The 18,305-nt window shown below is 31.3% G+C and overlaps 4 protein-coding genes across 8 annotated transcripts in view; 3 read left to right on the top strand and 1 right to left on the bottom strand.

Annotated features, from left to right (window-relative positions):
* Positions 1–3,865, top strand: part of LOC105367349 (SLIT-ROBO Rho GTPase-activating protein 1) — a 36,397-nt gene extending 32,532 nt beyond the window's left edge. For 4 of the 5 annotated variants that reach the window (XM_011506026.1, XM_011506027.1, XM_011506028.1 and 1 more), the window contains exons 8-14: positions 87–682; positions 773–994; positions 1,082–1,152; positions 1,284–1,464; positions 1,564–1,843; positions 2,941–3,031; positions 3,828–3,865. In XM_011506026.1, the coding sequence (XP_011504328.1) occupies positions 87–682; positions 773–994; positions 1,082–1,152; positions 1,284–1,464; positions 1,564–1,843; positions 2,941–3,031; positions 3,828–3,865 (1,479 nt within the window). Of the gene's footprint in view, positions 1–86; positions 683–772; positions 995–1,081; positions 1,153–1,283; positions 1,465–1,563; positions 1,844–2,696; positions 2,757–2,940; positions 3,032–3,827 lie in introns of those variants that run through there. The other variant, XM_011506030.1, reaches the window with a different exon arrangement.
* LOC105367350 (uncharacterized) lies at positions 3,842–4,949 on the top strand. Its single transcript, XM_011506032.1, has one exon. The coding sequence runs from the start codon at positions 3,909–3,911 to the stop codon at positions 4,902–4,904; it is 996 nt and encodes a 331-aa protein (XP_011504334.1). The 5' UTR covers positions 3,842–3,908; the 3' UTR covers positions 4,905–4,949.
* A 6,727-nt stretch (positions 4,950–11,676) lies between these two features.
* Positions 11,677–16,162, top strand: LOC105367348 (Kip1 ubiquitination-promoting complex subunit 1). The gene is made up of 10 exons (XM_011506025.1): positions 11,677–11,781; positions 11,885–12,207; positions 12,290–13,216; positions 13,301–13,437; positions 13,503–13,639; positions 13,706–14,838; positions 14,916–15,244; positions 15,321–15,483; positions 15,544–15,678; positions 15,752–16,162. The coding sequence occupies exons 1-10, from the start codon at positions 11,684–11,686 to the stop codon at positions 16,090–16,092; spliced, it is 3,723 nt and encodes a 1,240-aa protein (XP_011504327.1). The 5' UTR covers positions 11,677–11,683; the 3' UTR covers positions 16,093–16,162.
* Positions 16,163–16,257: 95 nt separating this feature from the next.
* LOC105367347 (putative sodium-coupled neutral amino acid transporter 7) lies at positions 16,258–18,048 on the bottom strand. Its single transcript, XM_011506024.1, has 4 exons — positions 17,850–18,048; positions 17,405–17,765; positions 17,084–17,333; positions 16,258–17,020 (listed from the first exon to the last, which is right to left on the bottom strand). Exons 1-4 carry the CDS (start codon positions 17,947–17,949, stop codon positions 16,361–16,363), a joined length of 1,371 nt encoding a protein of 456 aa, XP_011504326.1. The 5' UTR covers positions 17,950–18,048; the 3' UTR covers positions 16,258–16,360.
* Positions 18,049–18,305: the final 257 nt, after the last annotated feature.

The raw sequence follows: 18,305 nt of genomic DNA, 5'->3' as shown, positions 1-18,305 counted from the left end.
ATTCTCCTCCCACAAATTCAGCGTATTGTAACACCGCAAGTGCGGTTAAGCCATAATTTTAAACCGTGGGCGTTGTTATTTCACAGAAATTCAGGGAATACCTGCTCGGGACGTCAAGGATAGCGAGACTAGATGCCAAGCAGGAATATATCCGCCAAAGTTTATTAGAGGGCTCGAATTCGAGCCCCAATCCATCGATCTCGGCAACCAAGCAGAAACAAGCTCGCAGAAAGCGAATCGGCCGTTTGCAAATGAACGGACAGCCAAAGTTATTTGGGGGCTCGCTCGAAGAGTACTTGGAGAGTACGAATCAAGAAATACCCCTGATCATGAAAAGCTGCATCAGGGTAATCAATTTATACGGTCTTCATCATCAAGGAATATTTAGGGTATCTGGCTCGCAAGTAGAAATTAATAATTTTAGAGAGTGGTTTGAAAGGGGCGAGGATCCTCTTGCCGACATGACGGACGCATCTGACATTAACAGCGTGGCCGGCGTCTTAAAATTGTATTTGAGAGAATTGAGAGAGCCAATTTTTCCGATAATTTACTTTGAGCAGCTTATGGAGCTCGCGCAATTAGATTCCAAACAAGATTTTGTCACGAAGATGAAGGCAGTTATTTCGAGTCTTCCAAGGCCGGTAGTCATAGTCATGCGATATCTCTTTGCATTTCTTAATCAGTGAGACAATTTTCACAATTTTATCCATTGTCAGTTTGTCATATATTAGCCGTATTAACATATTACTTTTTATTCTTTGTATTATCGCAGTCTTTCTGAATTTTCCGACGAAAATATGATGGACCCCTATAATTTGGCTATTTGCTTCGGGCCGACATTGGTTCCCGTTCCCGAGGACAAGGACCAAGTACAATATCAGAATCAAGTTAACGAGTTAATTAAAAATATTATCACTCTTTGCGAAGAAATCTTCCCGGATGATATTGGCGGTATCCAGTACGAAAAATATATTAGTCGAGAGCCTGATGATGTGTAAGTCGAGAACTCGATAATTTACGATATTTCATAATAATCACGGATGCGTTAAATGAGTGTTTTTGGATTTTTTTTTTTTTGCAGAGACGTGGGAGATTCACCGACGGATCAGGTGCAAGAAGATATGGATTCGGAAGTTTATCCATCGGAAGACGGTAATAATTAACGTTAAATATTATGTGACTTGAAACTAGATCGAAAAAACTTTAACCTCACGGCCCTTCTTTTTCTTTCTTTCCCTCCTTTTTTTCTTCTTTTTTTTTTTTTTATCTATTTTTTCCTATAGAATCTGAGAATCTCGAGGCTACAGCGCAGTTCGATTTTAATGCGCGATCCGAAAGAGAACTTAGCTTCAAGAAGGGCGATACGTTAACGCTATACACGCAAGTAAGCAACGATTGGTGGAGAGGCGCACTGGCAGGCAGAGAAGGTCTCATCCCCGACAAATATATCATGCTCAAGATAAAGTAAGTATAAGGCTTATACGTAGCGATAAAGTTACGCAACGCAACTATCACTATTTGCAAGGAATACAGTAATCAACACTAAAAGCAAATATTTTTCAGAGATGAGGAGCGAGATAAAGATTTGAAATCGTCATCGAGTGAAGAGTCGATGAGAAGGCGAGCATCAAGTTCAGCCGACAGTGTTTTATCGAGTAACAATTCGCCCTTGATGGGACCAAGTAGTAACGTAAATATTTGGCCAGGAGTCGTAGCCTGTGAAATGGCACTGGCCACTAATAACACACAATCAGATAGTTCAAGCACCAGCTCGATCGTGCCAACAGTTGTATCGAATATACCCTGCGTCACGTCCTCGTCACAGCCCATCATTAGCCGTGAGGTATTGGAAACAACAGTTTAACATGATCTCTATATCACACACATCTCCATAAGCCGTTTCGCTTTTTATAACGTTGAGCGTTTATTATAGCAGTTACTCGTTTTACATATACAGGTGCATGGCTGTTTTATTATTTTTTTTTTTTGCTATATTTTCTTCGATTTTTTTTTTCTTTTTTTGTTTATTTGTCATTATTTGTTAATTATGGAACGTGCGTCGAAGCAGTATTACTATTGGAATGCAATGTTTGTAGTTTCGACCTATAAGAGCCCATTTCCTGCCAAATGCGCACCTGCACTGCTATGCACAGCTTAGTTTTATAATCGCGTGACACGATTTACATAATTTACACTAGACACTTAAACGATACAATGCAGATTTTATATTTATTTTGGTACGATATATATATATATATATATATATATATATATATTGTAATGTTGCTGTGAAATGCGCGTTACGAGCCGTTTATATTTTCTACTCGAAAGACTGAACTTTATGAGAGAACCATTATGCTTGTTATGAAACAGTCGCAATAAAGTTAATTTATCCTCTTGTGCCGATGTATCGCTGATCATACGTTTCGAGTGAATCTTCCTTGTGGAAAGGAATGGACGTAGTTTTAAAAGTGGATGTTACATTAATGGAAACGAAGCTATAGTTTTATTGCTAAACGTATTAGTCTCGAATTGTTTGTACAATAACTATGTAAATAAAATTTAAATATACAGATTTTCTTTGCTGCATGAGCCTATTTATGTCTTGTGAAGCCTTGTTCTGTATGCCTTGTGTTTCCACTTTATCCTCTAAAATTGTCAGTGTTAATTGGTTGGGTTGGTTGCTGTGTTTCCAGATATACGTTTAGTCAGCACTGTCTAATAGAAGACGCAATACAAAAAACAAAAAACAAAAAAAAAACAAAACAAAAAAAAAAGTCTTATGTACGTAGATATTCTGCTGCAGTATTGTTTAACGGACTAAAAACTGTTTCGATAAAATAACTGGCCAGTGTTGCGTGGTTTTCTTTTTTCCTTTTGTGTTTTTGATTTCTTTTAAGGAATGTCAATTTGACAGTTCAGTTGGTTTGTGAATCCTAGAATCCTGTAGAACAATGTCAATCCATAGACGATACCAAAGGGAATGTCGATTGTCGGAACTGCTTTGACGACGGACTCTCATTGGGCTTAGGTGAGTAAAGAAAAGCCTTGCCCTTATACCGCTAAAAACTAACAACATCGACCTTCCCTGGCGGAAAATTGCATTTTTCAATTATTGAAAATTGGATTAAATACACGACCTGACACTCGTATGGAATATATTAGCAAAATTTGTGAAACGATAATAATTCTATACGTCAAAACGTATCTTTTTCTGCCAGGGTTGGCAAATTCTGCAATATTTCCCATGTAGGTATTAGATAAATTTGTCACTCATTTTGTGTGATCGTTATTTAGTGTTACTTTAGCCTCAGTTTTACGAGCAGTTTTCTATCCATTTATATTGCATTGCGCTGTGGTAAATTTCTGCATGCCATTCATCCATTATTTGCATGATTACTAAATTTATGTTCTAATAGCCTTACGAGTTCTTACCTTCCAGTACTACGTCTTTTTTCACTCTTTTCTTTTTCTTTCGAGCCCCCATTATTACAAATATCAAGCATTAATTAATTAATACCTTGTCAGTATCGTCTAAGATACGTTTAAGATCTCATAATTACAACTCATACAGTGCTGGATTCATCAAACTTTATAATCGTATCAACGATCAAATATGTAACGTCATCTCAAGGCCAACAAACGCACATTAATATATAAATAAAAAGAAAAAAGATACATCCCCCCCCCCCAACTGGCCCTCTATGACGTTCATTATATGTAAAGCAATAGGAATAGTGCCAGTATGCCCTTCAAGGCAAATTTCGCTCCCCACTTTCCACTTCCCTTGACAACCATATAAAATCGAGAATTCTTCTTATTTTTAGGATGTAACAACAACAACAACAACAACGCGGGGAGCTAGGGCTAGCAGCCCTGGGAAGGAAAGCAATGGACCGGATCAGTCGATGACCAGTGCATTAGCATCCACAGATAACGGCACCGATACCGAGGATACGGTCGATTTTACGGCAACGAATAGCTCGGTGTCGTCTCCCAAGCCCTCGGACAGTGACGAAGCAATCGAGGAGTCGGAGAAGCTTGCGTCGTTCATCGACGCCGAAAAGAAGCGCGGAGCGGCGCGCAAACAGCACTGGAAGTCGCAGAGTGTCGGTGATAGCGGCCCCGGAGTCGTACAGTCGAGTCACGCCAATAATACTTCCACTACCAGCCACTCCGAGGACTTCCAGGAGCACACGACTTTCTCCGCTAATCGAGAACTCTGGCAGAGACGCGCTACCTCCCAAACACACCTCAACCCCCCCATGTCATCCACCTCAAATTTCTTCCGGGCGTATCAAGAGCTCCGCGACATGCGCCAGAAACACACGCCCGATCTCGTGATGGATCTGCCACTTTCGGCACAGGATCCCGGCAACAAGTCTGCCTCGACGAGCAGCCTCAGCGGCTCCGATGACGAGAGCCCAAGCCGCGCCTCCCTCCCCGAAGGGGCCAATCTCGCGACCCCGGGTCCCGAGTCCCCCGACATGAGCACCGCGGCTGAACGTTTCGCTAAACAAAATCAATGCACGCTGAAGAAGAACACAAAGGGTGTGGTGGACAACGGGAAGCAGCCGCGGCACGGCCTGGACAACGAATCCGAGATTGATAACAACGGATCCGAGGACATCGTGCGCTCGATGAGCTCGACTCAGATTTCAGAGGGCAGCTTGGCTCTGAGATCGCCCATGCCCTCGCGCTCTACCACCAAGATCGCGGCCAAGTTCGCGGACATGCACCTGACCGGGGGTAGCCAAATGCAGGTCTCATCGTTCAAGCCGCAGGTGAAGGTGAAACCGACGATATTGCGCAAGCCCATCGTGCCGTACCCGCACCCGCACATGAGTCCCGAGCTCGCTAGGAAAATCGAGAAGCAGGCCCAGAGCACGGAGCAGGCCAACTAGAATCCGGAGATTCCCTTACGCGCGATTATTACCTGCCGCACGACCGCGCGCCTCTGCGACACTCTCGATTCTTCATGCGTAACCTCATCGTTCCAAGCTTAGCCGCCATTGCGCTCAGCTGCTACATTGCAATTGAGAGATGGATTAGCCGACGAGAAACCCGAATTCCATCAGCTGTTACAAGTCTACCGTTCAATGTACACTCGGGCGTAAAGAGAAGTTTTTTTTAGAATTTAGCCGTGCCCGGAGATTGGGTGGGGTGCTTCCTCGAGGGCTGCTCGATTTATCGATTAATCGATTGGACGGACGGTCTCCGGCCCACCTCTCCCGGCTCTGGATTTACTTGTCTAAAGATATTTTTTCGCCTTACGCATACATTATTTTTTTACCAAATGACGGATGAAACGATGTTTCTAGTCATGGAACAAAATATGCGACGGATGAGGCACAGCCGCAGATAATCGACAGGAATGTGAGCGAAAGAAACGGCAATGAGAATAATACAAGAATTAGCATCGAATTAGTATTTGATATAATTCATAGCCAAAAGGAATTTGCAAAATGTATGTAATTTATTTGTATTTTGTGCGTGTGCTTGGAAAGACGGTTGGAAAGAGTTAATTTTCTCTAATTATTGAAAATGTTTCACCGTCTTAAGGATTCCTAAGCCAGAGATACGTTCGATGTTCCTTTATTGCCAGTGAGAGTGTGTGAATCGTAAAGCATTGTTTTGAAAAGGAGATTATTTTTAATGGTAAGCTAATGCTGGTGTATACAGGGAAAGGTTTAGAAACCGCAAGTTTAAACTTAAGGTACTACAATTGATAATTTCGTTGAAGAGTTCGTGCTAATAAAAGAAAATAGGAAAAATCGTGTGCATTTCGTTAAATTAGATCTGAGGTGCGAATACACAAAAAATAATTGTCATGTCTTATTCTAATTAGTTAAGTTCGCGCTAAAAGTTTTAGCGACTGTTTTTAACAGAAAATCCCAGCAAGCGATGTTCGATACGTAAAGTGTATGTGCGCGTGTGTTTATGTTTAAATATAAATACGCATATATGAATGTGCACCTACGCATATATTACCGTGTGTGTGTATATACTTATATGTGTATACGGGCGTATGAGAAGTATGCATATTTAAATATATATAAATATATATATATATATATATATATATATATATATATATATATATATATATATATATACACAGATAGAGATATATTCCAAGGAACAAATGTACAATAATGCGAGAATCGCAACACGTAAGCATCGTACTAGTTAACTGTGGTAATGAATTTGACAAAGAGCATTATAGCTACTCGAGTATACTCATGCCTTTCCTTATTATCGCGATAACAACGACAGTTGCCGTACGTGAGACAGTAAATGTACCGTGATGTAATAGCTACTACATACAGGCGTGTATGCGTAGAAATATAAAACGCATATATTCTTTACAAATATTCTTTGGATTTATGATCACTGACGGTATGTATGAATTAATGTGCTATGGTTCAGGGTGACGAGACAACTATAGATAATGCAATAGCTTTATTATTATAATACTCCTAGTTAATAACCAGGATCGTTACTCATTGGTGGTACGAACGAGTAATAATGCAGGCAAAATGAAGTATTTCCTTACTGCAATACAAAATGCCAAAGTTAAGAAAAGCTGACTCCTTGTAACATATTTTTTAATCACAATTCTGAATTGAGTTTTTAAGTATTTCTTAGTAAAAATATGTATCAATAAATTATATCTGTATAGTAATTTTCTACCTATGAAATATAGATTTAAGATTAATTTTTAAATTAATTACTAGTTGTAAAATTGAAAATAGTTATTACTTTCTCAATTCATTGATTCCGCGTTTTTTAAGAGAATTATGAAAAACACAAATTACAATTTTCGTTCTTTAAAGTTGTTTGAAATTATCATGTTATCGTGATACGATAATACACAGGCGTACAAACTGTATAACTAATTATGAAATAATAATAAACCAGCCGTAATGTGCAGTGTATACTTATCATTAATCATTGCCCAATGTAAATTTATTACCTTATCACTAATGGGATATATTATTAGATGCAATGTTACGATTAATTTACTTATTGCATTTTTATTGTATTACAGATTGTACAGAATTACATTTAAATAATAAAGAATTTTGGAATTTTGGTAAACGAAAATAATTCTTCGTTTAAATCACATGAAGTAATAAGGCTATGCCAAATAATTTTCATATATTTGCAAAGTTATTAAATTTTGTCATCAATTAATTTAATTGTTATTAATTGTATAAAATTATTTATAAGTGTATTAACTTAAAAACGAGGAATGAATACTATAATTATTTGCGATTTCAAATTTCGATAAGATTTTTTTTTTTTTTTTTTTTTTAAATTTTTTTATTCATAGTTATATACATTTATAATTATTAAATTTAAATATACGTAGATTTTATAAAAATATATCAGATTGTACTTCTATTATATATTCAATAGTGATAATTGATATTTCTCTGAGAATTTCATCTGTAAGTTATATATTTATTTAATTATACGTCAATGATTTATATATATATATATATATATATATTTTTTTTTTTAACTCAGATGAAGTACATCAATTTCTTTAGACTATATAATTATGAAATTATACTTTGTACCACTACGATAATGATTAATTTAGGCGATAAATAAAAATAAATTTTAAACGTAAACGCTCAAATACGAACATTTTAGTAATAAGATAGAAAATAAAAAAGTAAATATGTATAACTGAATGATAAAATAAAAAAAAAAATTTACAAAACAATTAGTAATTTTCTTTTATTTAACAAATTCATTATTCACGTAAGTATATTACCGTCAATTTATTATTATTAAACATTTACTGTGTTCTTAATACAAAATAATTTATTGAAATCCACTGAAGTTTTTTAAAATTAATTATATAAAAACTTAAATTCAGTATCTACATAACATTATAATTCCATAACATTTTATAGGTGAAAATTAAAAGTAATTAAAATTATTTAAATAATGATTATATTAAGTATATATTTCTATTGCCATTTTTTAGCGTATAAAATTTAAATACGTTTTCACTAAGATTATTAAAAATTTAAAACGCAATTACTCATATTCCTCTGTGAAGTTTAATATCAACCGGTTTCTATAATAATTAAGCCAATTTTATGTTTATATACCGTAACGGCCTATATACATAACGGCTTAATTTATATTTCAATGATTGCTTAATAAAAAAAAAAAAAAAAAAAAAAAAAAAAAAAAAAAACAAAAAATCGTCAGTAAACAGAATATTTTTCATTTTTTCTCAGTGAAAATTTATGTGTATACAATGGCAATAAAAAACGTGTATTTTTAAATATTTGCAGTACAAGTAGTTGGCGAACTGCTTGGCAATTATCTTATAGCTTTCCTTCAAAATCGAATAAGTACCTGTTTCATTTTATAATTTTAAAATATATACGCGCATAGTCCGTGATAAATATACAAGATTTTATGATAAAAATATGGTTGCCAGTTTTACCTAATGCCTGACATATGCGATCTGCAATATAAATATATACTTTGAAAAGGATTATTCTAACTTTTGTTCAATCTTCCTACCCATCTTTGTTCTCATTATTATGAATATCAATTAACATGCATCAGAAATATAATTATAATCGATTGATTGATTAATAAGTTTTTATTAGTCATATAATAGGCAATCGATTATCACCTATGCTTTCATCACCATACTTTTATATTAATTATATCGTTCGAAAAAATTAATTGTATTAATCGATAGGTATCGTGTAATCATTCGTTGCGTTAAAATTTTTTTTATTTTATTTTAAATATATATTGGAGTATTAAATATTGATAAAATTTCAATGGTACCAGGTTTATACACCCACGTTCAAACATGAAATGTCCATGGATTTATAAATTGAAAGGTTATTTTAATTGTTTACTACATTCATCGTTTATTTATTATATACAATTAATAGGAATATTGAAAAATTTGATAAAATATCGATAGATAACAGTAATTGTTAAAAAAAAAATAAATAAAAAAAAAAGGTGAAGAATATATCAATATGAAATGTATGAAAAAATTATAATTGTCTTTTCGTTAATTGAACGTAATTTTATCACATTATTAAATATTTAATATTATGTGCTTATACTTTAATATGTATATTTTAATAGGTCTATTTGATATGTCTAATATTTTAATTTTAATATTTTAATATGTCTATGTATTTTGCCGCAGATGCATAGATCGTTGATAAAAAAAATTTTTCTTTATATTGAAGAAATCGAAAGTTCCAGTTTTTGACATCATTTTTATGTGATCTTAAAGCTATTACACGGAAGTGATGGTTAATTCCTTCGTTCACTGAATTTCTTTCCATACATATACATTTGCTCATTTTTAATTAAAAAATTATGGTATTTTTCAAAGAAAGGATCGAGCAATTCTAACGCATTAATTAATTATATAAAGTAAACATGACAAGTACTAATAATTTAATAATATACTGCTTTCCTTATATTTACGCATACCCATGGATTTTATATTACTTATACCATTAATGTTGTTACTTTGATTATTTTACAATTGCGTTAATTTCTTTCTGACTACTTGCAATATAAGGAGCGGGATACTTGTAATAACAATGATTAATTCATGCAGAGGAATTTTATTGATTGGATAATGAGAGATGGAAAATTTTATGAGATTTGGAATAAATAATGGAAAGTATTAGTGGGAAAGTAATTTATCATAAGACCTTTAATCGCAAATTCTTATGAATGAATGTATCGGCATTGATTTACTCTTTCACTACAATGAAAATGCCTCGGGTGCGTTCAACAAAGCCTCTCTGATGATGCGATTGGAGATTAATGTTGTTCATTCGTCGATTCTGGCGTCGCTTAAGTCTTGCCTGCATTTCTTTTTGGATTTCTATTTATCGCGTTCGTTTTAATTTCTAATTTTTCTCGCAGCTTTTGTAGCTTTTGCCATATTTTGATATACTTGATGTGGTTGTTATATGCGATGATCGTACGTTGCGGCAGTCGTATGTCGCGTTAATCCATAACAGTTATCACTTGGTTTTAACATATTATTAAAAATAATGTATTTACCTAAGAAGATCATAAATATATAAATAATATTGAATTTATTATAAAATAATCGTAGATTAACAAAAATTATCGTTGAATTAAATGCATATGATCGTTAAAGCCTGTCCGAATTGCTAAATAATTTTATAAATCGATATTGATTTGAAGATAAATAAATTTCAAGCTTAAAGTATCACAACAAATTTCACAATTTTACTCGATATACTAACGTTTGATTATACTGATAATTAAAATAAAATCTAGGATATTTTGCCAGTCTTTTTCACTTCAATGATTAGAATTGGCATTGATTTTAAAATCAATATGTTTAAAGTTTTACCCCAATTTTCAAACCAATTTTTATAAATATTCTTGACTGCTACTAAATTTTTTTTTTTTTTTTTTTTTTAAGTAAATATTTCTAGATAACATTTCGAGAGATTGGCAGTGTTTCATTAGTCTTCGCGGTCTTCAGTCTTGATAGGTTTTGTGCAAGTGATAATCTAATTTTTTATTCTATTTTTGTAAAACGTGAATAATTTATGATAAAATGTTGTGAACTTATTTTTCTATGTTTAGTATTGCTTTTTTGTTAATTTAAATAAATTTTATCCCTATTTGCTTATGTAAGAATGATATTTTTCAATTCATGTAAAATACTTAAATTGACGAGCGTATGACAATTTTTTCAAGAATAAATAATAATTTATATTTATAATTTTATGTGTCATAAATTTAAATAGTCTCTAAAGAATATATTTCATGTAAAGGTTAAAAGAACAATATTGTATACAACTTATTATCTCATGTTTATATGATAAAATTCATTAACATAAATTAAAATTTCAATTCTAATTATACAAATATACAAAAACTAATTTGGTATTTTTGTATACATTTATATCGGCTATAAATGTAAGAATTAGAATCTTGGAAGTTTGCAAATTTTTACATAAAAACAAACGTATTTTATATATACCCTCCTGCCCCGCCCCCCTTCGCCGCACCGTGCTGATACACTATTTCTTTTTCACTGTTTCTTTCTCTTTTTATTTATTTCCTGTTTTTATCCAATCAGTTTACTATTTGTTCAGTTATATTTCTTGTTATTAAAATTATTATTGTAGAACGATTAGAAAATATATCATTTTGAAAACATTGACTTAATAATTTTTATAATTCTTGTACATAAATTTTTTATATTTGTAGTAGCCATCTTGCGGTTAAAATTGAAGATGAGTAAGTATTAGTATTCCGCGTAGTACAAAATCTTGAATTATATTTGTTATGTATAATTATGTCAGTCACTCGCCATTTAATAAACAATTTACACTGCATAACATATAAATTTAATACTTAGAATTAATAATTTATTTCATAAATTACCAATTATGAATATTCAAATTAAATGTCCACAATATTTAATTTTAGTAAAACCATTATATTTGGAATATTAACCTGAAATGTGCAAATTGATAAAAATCACATTTTTTTATTTTCAAGTAAGTATTTTGTCGCATATAATTCAAGTTTTACATATTTCGCTATTTAATTCGTAGTAATATTAGTTCATTTATATATGTTTAATTTCATTTTTAAAGCTTTCTATATTTGAAAGATAATGAATTTAACGGAAGTAGCATCCAATATCTTTGGATCATATTTTTATCCACAAATTAATCCTCCAAATGATGAAACAGTTAGCGAAGACAATGCAGAGTATGTATAGATATATATATATATATATATATATATATAGTTTTTTTTTTTAAACTATTTAGTTTATAAAAATAATATAAATTATTAAAATTATATAATGTAGTATCCAGCAAATAATTAAAGTAATTGATGAACTATTTGGCACTATATTAATAAAAGAAAGTGGTGTAAAGAAGTTAGAAGATAATAGAGATGGAAGACTTGGACCAAAGTTTGTAGTATTAGATACCTCCACTCATCATGGTTTATTTATTGTATCGCCTGATAAGCTTAGTGTCACTGCACAAAGTAATTTTGGTACGATGAGGGCAAATACTGGTGTTTACCGAGGTAAATGGATGTACGAAGTACAACTAGGTTCAAAAGGAGTTATGCAACTAGGCTGGAGTACAATACAATGTAAATTTAGTAAAGAATTCGGAGTTGGTATGTTAACATAATATTAAAAAGTATTAAAAAATAATTATATATATATTTTAAATTATTTGTCATAATATTAAAAAATTAGGTGATGTAGTTAATTCTTATGCATTTGATGGTAATCGAATGAGAAAGTGGAATGTATCAACGCACAAATATGGAGAATCATGGCTTTCAGGAGATATTATTGGTTGTACAATAGATATGGAAGAAGGAACAATGTGCTTTTATAGAAATGGAAAAAATCTTGGTGTAGCCTTTTCAAAAATATCAATGGGTCCAGGCATTGTTTATTTTCCAACAGTTAGCTTAGCATTTGCTGAAAATTTAACAGCAAATTTTGGAACAACACCAATGAGATATCCAGTTGAAGGCTATCAATTACTTCAAGAAGCTCCTAATAATCAGCTACAAAATTCTCAAATTTTATTTAATTTATTTGAAAAACTTCTTTATCAATATAATAGAATAGAGAGTTTGAGTAAAAGTAAACAAATTATCACTAATAGAACTTTCTTGGCGTGTTTAGCAAGATGTATTTTAAAACAAATTGGTCCATTGATCGAAATTCCTTACATTACTCAAGATATTTTTGTTCCATTTATTAAAAAACTTATAGAAACTGATATTTCAATGCTATTCACTTGTTTAGATTTAATATGGACTTTTTTAGAAAGTAACGAAATGAAAATTTGTTTAGAAACTACCGTAGCATATTTATCATCGGCATTTCGTCAAGTATCGGTTGTTCTTCAATATCCTGATCAACGTACAATTTTAACATTGCTTAATGGCCTTTGTCAACATAAAAAAACTAGACAATATTTGTTGCAATTTATTTTATTTGATAAAGTAAAGTTTGCTAATTTTGTTCATGTCAAACCTTTGGATGAAGAATGCTTGAATAATCTTATAGGTGATATTTGGTGGGAAACCAATCCAATAGATTTATCGATAGAAAACTATAAACAGGATTATATGAATGCTTGTGATAAAATTAAATTTTGGATATCAGGTATTTAAACCCTATAGAATATTTTTATATATTCTTTATGTGCTTTATAAAACTAAATATAGATAATATATTATTTCAAAATAGAAGTAGAAACACTCCAGGTTGATTTATTGATAACACTTTTAAACAACGTAGATGGAAATGCAACAACACCTACATCGAGAGAAATTTTTCTAAGAAAATTTCGAACGTTTGTTCAAGAAAATTTATTATCAAGTCGGGTAAGTAATTTAAAGAAAAATTAATTTATTATATCATAATAATCATACTAATTTAAAGAGTTTAGTCTGAATTTCTACAGCCAATGCCAATGTACCAGACACCTTTACCCATTACGTTATGTTGTTTTCATCGACTTTTAGTAGCGTTTAGAATGTTATGGGATGCTGAAATTGGAACCAGTCCAGTCTTTATTCCATACAGGTATTTGTTAAATTAAGTTGTTTTTATTCGTATATATATATATAATTGTTTGGGCGACTTTTTCAGATCATTCTGTGATTCATCTATAAATTATTCAGGAATCGATCGAATTGGTGGAGTTTTGTCTCATCTTAATAAAACATTTAAAAATGATTTAATTCAATTACTTGGGACGGATCATCAAATAGCAAGAGAAAATGAAAATTCTAATTTAACATCAAGTCTATTTGGAGAATCATCTAGATTTTTAGATTTGCCAGTTATATCAGTTTTTGCTCGAAATTTAAATTTGAATTCGATGAACGTAGGCGGTTCTACTATTTTAGAAAGGATAGGCTATTTTGCTAATAATAGAGAAGATAGAACAGCAATGCACTTGGGAACATTAGACTCAACAATTTCACTTATTGAATTGTTAGATGGAATTATATTATTTTATCATGCAACAGCCAAAAAGCAAATCGCAAAAGTTGCATATATAAGAGATCTTATGTCTGACTATACCATTGCAATGTCGAATTCTAAAAATCGATTAGAATTAATTAAAAATTTGAAGGATCAGGAATCTTTAAGTGTTCAAACACAATTAGTAAAAACAATCGATATATTTAAAAAAAAATTAACCGAACAAGCTCGACATATGGCTTGGGTTCGAGCAGTTGTATTCTCGGAAGAAAAGCAAGAGCGAATAGTGTGGTTATTAAAAGTTGTCCTGCTTACTTTAACGAAAACAAGCGAAAGCGGTAATTTATTCAGTTTCATTCCTGAATTTTATTTAAAGGTCTTAGCGGATTTAATCACTGGACTGAAAAACCACATTCATCCAACAGTTCCGATAGAAAATATTGCCAGCTTCAAAGAAATATTACAAGATATAGCAGAATTTTTATGTAATCATTTTCTAGACACCCGAATTGTAAATGCGAACTCAAAAGATACATTGATTTTTATATTGGCTGGTTTTGCTTCAAATTCAATGACTCTTGATGCGTTAGAAAGCGTTTCAAGAGAATCTAGACATAAAATGGTTTCAAATTTATTAAAATCGTACGAAAACAGAGCCTGGGCTCAATCTAATTGGATTTTAGTAAGATTTTGGCAAGGTCATGGGTTTGCATTTCGATATGATAAAAGTCCTCATGTAACTAAAAAAGTAGGGCCGAAAATCTTAAATCAAGAATCTATGGCGCAACCCATAAGTACATTGATACATTCATTAGTTAATTGATTTTGTCGCTAGGGTAACTATATCGAATCAATTATTTCTCTTTTGCAGAACCATGTCCATCATTAATATATCAAAATCATATTACAGAAGTTTTATTGAACAATAATCAAACCACAACTTTGTTTTTAAATTCATTGCTTAATCAATTGAATTGGGCCTTCTCAGAATTTATTGGAATGGTGCAAGAGATTCATAATGCATCTGCAAGACCAGAACGCGTTCTAATCGAATTACGACAATTGAGAATCTGTGCTACTTGTTTTGATTTGGCTGTATCACTTTTAAGAGTTTTAGAAATGATTGCTTCTGTAGCCAACGATGTTTTTACAGATGTCACTTTAACATCCACGGAAAGCCTTTTGGCTAGATTATGTCAGGTTAAATATAATTATAAAGTTTTTAAAAACAATTCAGTCTATTGATGTAAATAGCATCGTTTTCTTTTTATTTCAGTTGCTTTGTCAAATATTAAATAGAACAAGCATGCAGACAAGTTCTTTTCAGCATGTTGTGCTCTTAGATATACCCGAGCTTCAGTCAGTCGATCATTTTCCAATTTTAACTGCTGTTATTGGAATTATTCTAGCTTTATTGAAGGAAGATATGTTATTATCTGGCAAGTTAAATAAGCAAAACTAGTCTTTTATAAAATCTTATAAATTATTTAATTTTATAGAATCAGATGAAATCCCAAAGGTAACAAAGGCATTTATAACCGAACCGAGCTTTCAAATGACTTCTCTGCATTTTGTATTGGGTGCTGTTAAAAATACGAAAATTAAACATGTGAAAACATTTTCATTTTTAAATTGTAAGTAAATTTATAAAAAAAGGTTTTACATTAATAATAAATTTAATATTGAATATTTTAAATCGTGCTTCAGACGAAAATGACGTATCGCAAATGGAAATTGATTCTGTGAAGAAAATGATACATCATTTAGATTATTACCGTACAAAATTATCATCGGCTGAAACACCATGTAACGATGACGATTTGTGCACAATTTGTTATGCCTTTTCAATTTCTGTTATATTTAAGCCTTGTAATCATACGTCTTGCCGCGCTTGCATAGATCGACATCTTTTAAATAACAGAAATTGTTTTTTCTGTAAAACAACAATAAGTCAAGTTGAGACTACCGATGGAAAAATCTTACACCATTTTTCAAGCGACTCTTCTATTCAAGATTCGATGGAATCTGATAACTCAATCCAGTCGTAAAACTGGATTATTTGTTATATTACGAAGTTAATGTTGTTTGCGTGAAATTTTATTAAAAGAAATAATTAAAATAAAAATACTCATTAAAAATTGAAATATAATTTTATTATCAATCTACAAAAATTTCTTACATTATTAAACAACAATTTTTTATGTTGTATAAAAATAAGAATGTATTTACATCAGTCTTGTATTATCAGATCTTTTATTAATATATCAATTTAAAGGATGGCACAAAGTATTTAATTATAACTGTTTTCAATTCAAATTATTTACATAAACTTGCGCCCATTTGTGCCTTAAATCCAGTAATTAAAGGAGACTCTGAAGATGATTTTTTTAAATCTTGAAGAGCTTCTACAAATACAATTCCACAAACAAAAGCACCAAGTGCTGTTAAAAAAATAGCTAAAAACATCATCAATCGATCTTTATTTAAATATAATTGAGGATCTTTCTGTAATGTGCTTTGAAGTAAACAAATTCCTGGGAATAAAAATATAAATGCAGCTGACAGTGAACCCATCATATTAATTACGGGTGAAATGTCTGGGATCATAATAGCAATTACTAAACATAAAATAAACCAGATTATGGTTATGGAACATCTTATTAAGTAATGGCAATCAACGTCTCTGCCGATTAAGTTCAAAATTGCATCTCTCCCACAATATAACACTATTGGATATGTTGTAAAATTTTTAATAGCTATTGCTAGAATTGCAATAGTTAAAGTTGTGCTTTTATCAGAGTATCCTTGCAAAATGTCACTTGGAACTTTTCCAATACCGAATGTTGCATATCCAAAGATACCGACAGTTGAGTATAAGATAAAGCAAATAATCATACTAATAATGGCGCAAAGTGTGAATTTTCCAATTTGCTTATCTTTCATGCATGCGTAAGTGGGTATAGCAGTCATGTGACTCTGTAAGTACATTTTAGTTATTTGAATAAAATCAACTTCTTTGTATTATATTATAATATTTACCTGATAAGCAAAACAAACAATAGGTATAATTTGTAAAACTTGCGATCCTTCTTCTGGCCATATGTGCATTGGCTTTGATGGGAGCTTATGATGATCAAAACTTTCGTAAACTATTAGCCACACAACGTATAAAATGGTTATACAACCAATAGAACTGGCATAATTCAAAGCATCGAGTCTTTTGAAAAATGACAAAGGTAAAATAAAAACTATACTTGAAAGGCATGTTATGAATGGCCTTGCTAAATACCTAAATAATATTGATATAATTAATATTGAATAATGCATTTAATAATTATTAATGATGCAATTATTAATTACCAAGTGTGACAATAATCCATTCCATAGAATGTTACAAAGACCCTATCAAATTGGTCACCAATAATGATTAAAAATGTAACACAGCATCCAAAACTATATGTAGCAACACAAAAACTACAAAAGAATAAAGAGTTTGGTCCACATAGTCCTGCAAAAGTACTTTGCAGAGTTGAAGTATTTGTAATATCACTACAATTTGCTAAAACAACTAACGAAAAGGTAATAAATACTAAAAATATTAATTGAACAATTATAGCTGTTCCAACACCACCAGATTTATCAAATGCCTCTGGAAAATTTAATAAACCTGCACCCAATGTGGCATTTATTATTAAAAAAATTGTTCCAATTAAGCCAATTCCTAAAACATTAAGAGATATAAGAAATATATTAATTATAAATATATAAATTAATTACAATTATTTGGAAAAATTATAAATTATACCTGTTTGTTGGGTGGAGTTTTCTCTTACAGGATTAACAGCTGTTGATAACATAATATCATTTTGTATGAAACCATCTTCTTCTTCGCTTATATAGTTCATTTTTTATGTAAAATTAGAATCAAAATCTTAATTATTACTACTTGGTAGTTACAAATACAGTATAACAAAATCAACTAATTCAAATGTAAAGCACTTTAAATTAATGTAATGCAAACAAACATAAAAATTAAAATATTATTTATAATACAATCATCATATATAATACTTCATAACTTTATTTATTCAATGTGGTATAATAAAAATAATCAAGGATTGTGTATTAGTTTTGTACATTGAAAATCGATGCTTTTACAAAAAAAGATAACATTTATAAAAATATTGAATAAATTATAATCACAAATTATTGTATAAATTTATGGTAACAAACTAAATGAGAGTTGCTATTTTGTTTTTTT

This window comes from Ceratosolen solmsi, unplaced genomic scaffold (genome assembly GCF_000503995.2).
Source record: "Ceratosolen solmsi marchali unplaced genomic scaffold, CerSol_1.0 scaffold7, whole genome shotgun sequence".
Classification (NCBI taxonomy): Eukaryota; Metazoa; Arthropoda; class Insecta; order Hymenoptera; family Agaonidae; genus Ceratosolen; species Ceratosolen solmsi.
The sequence above is the reverse complement of the archived record's forward strand: the minus strand, read 5'-3'. Positions and strand labels throughout refer to the sequence as shown.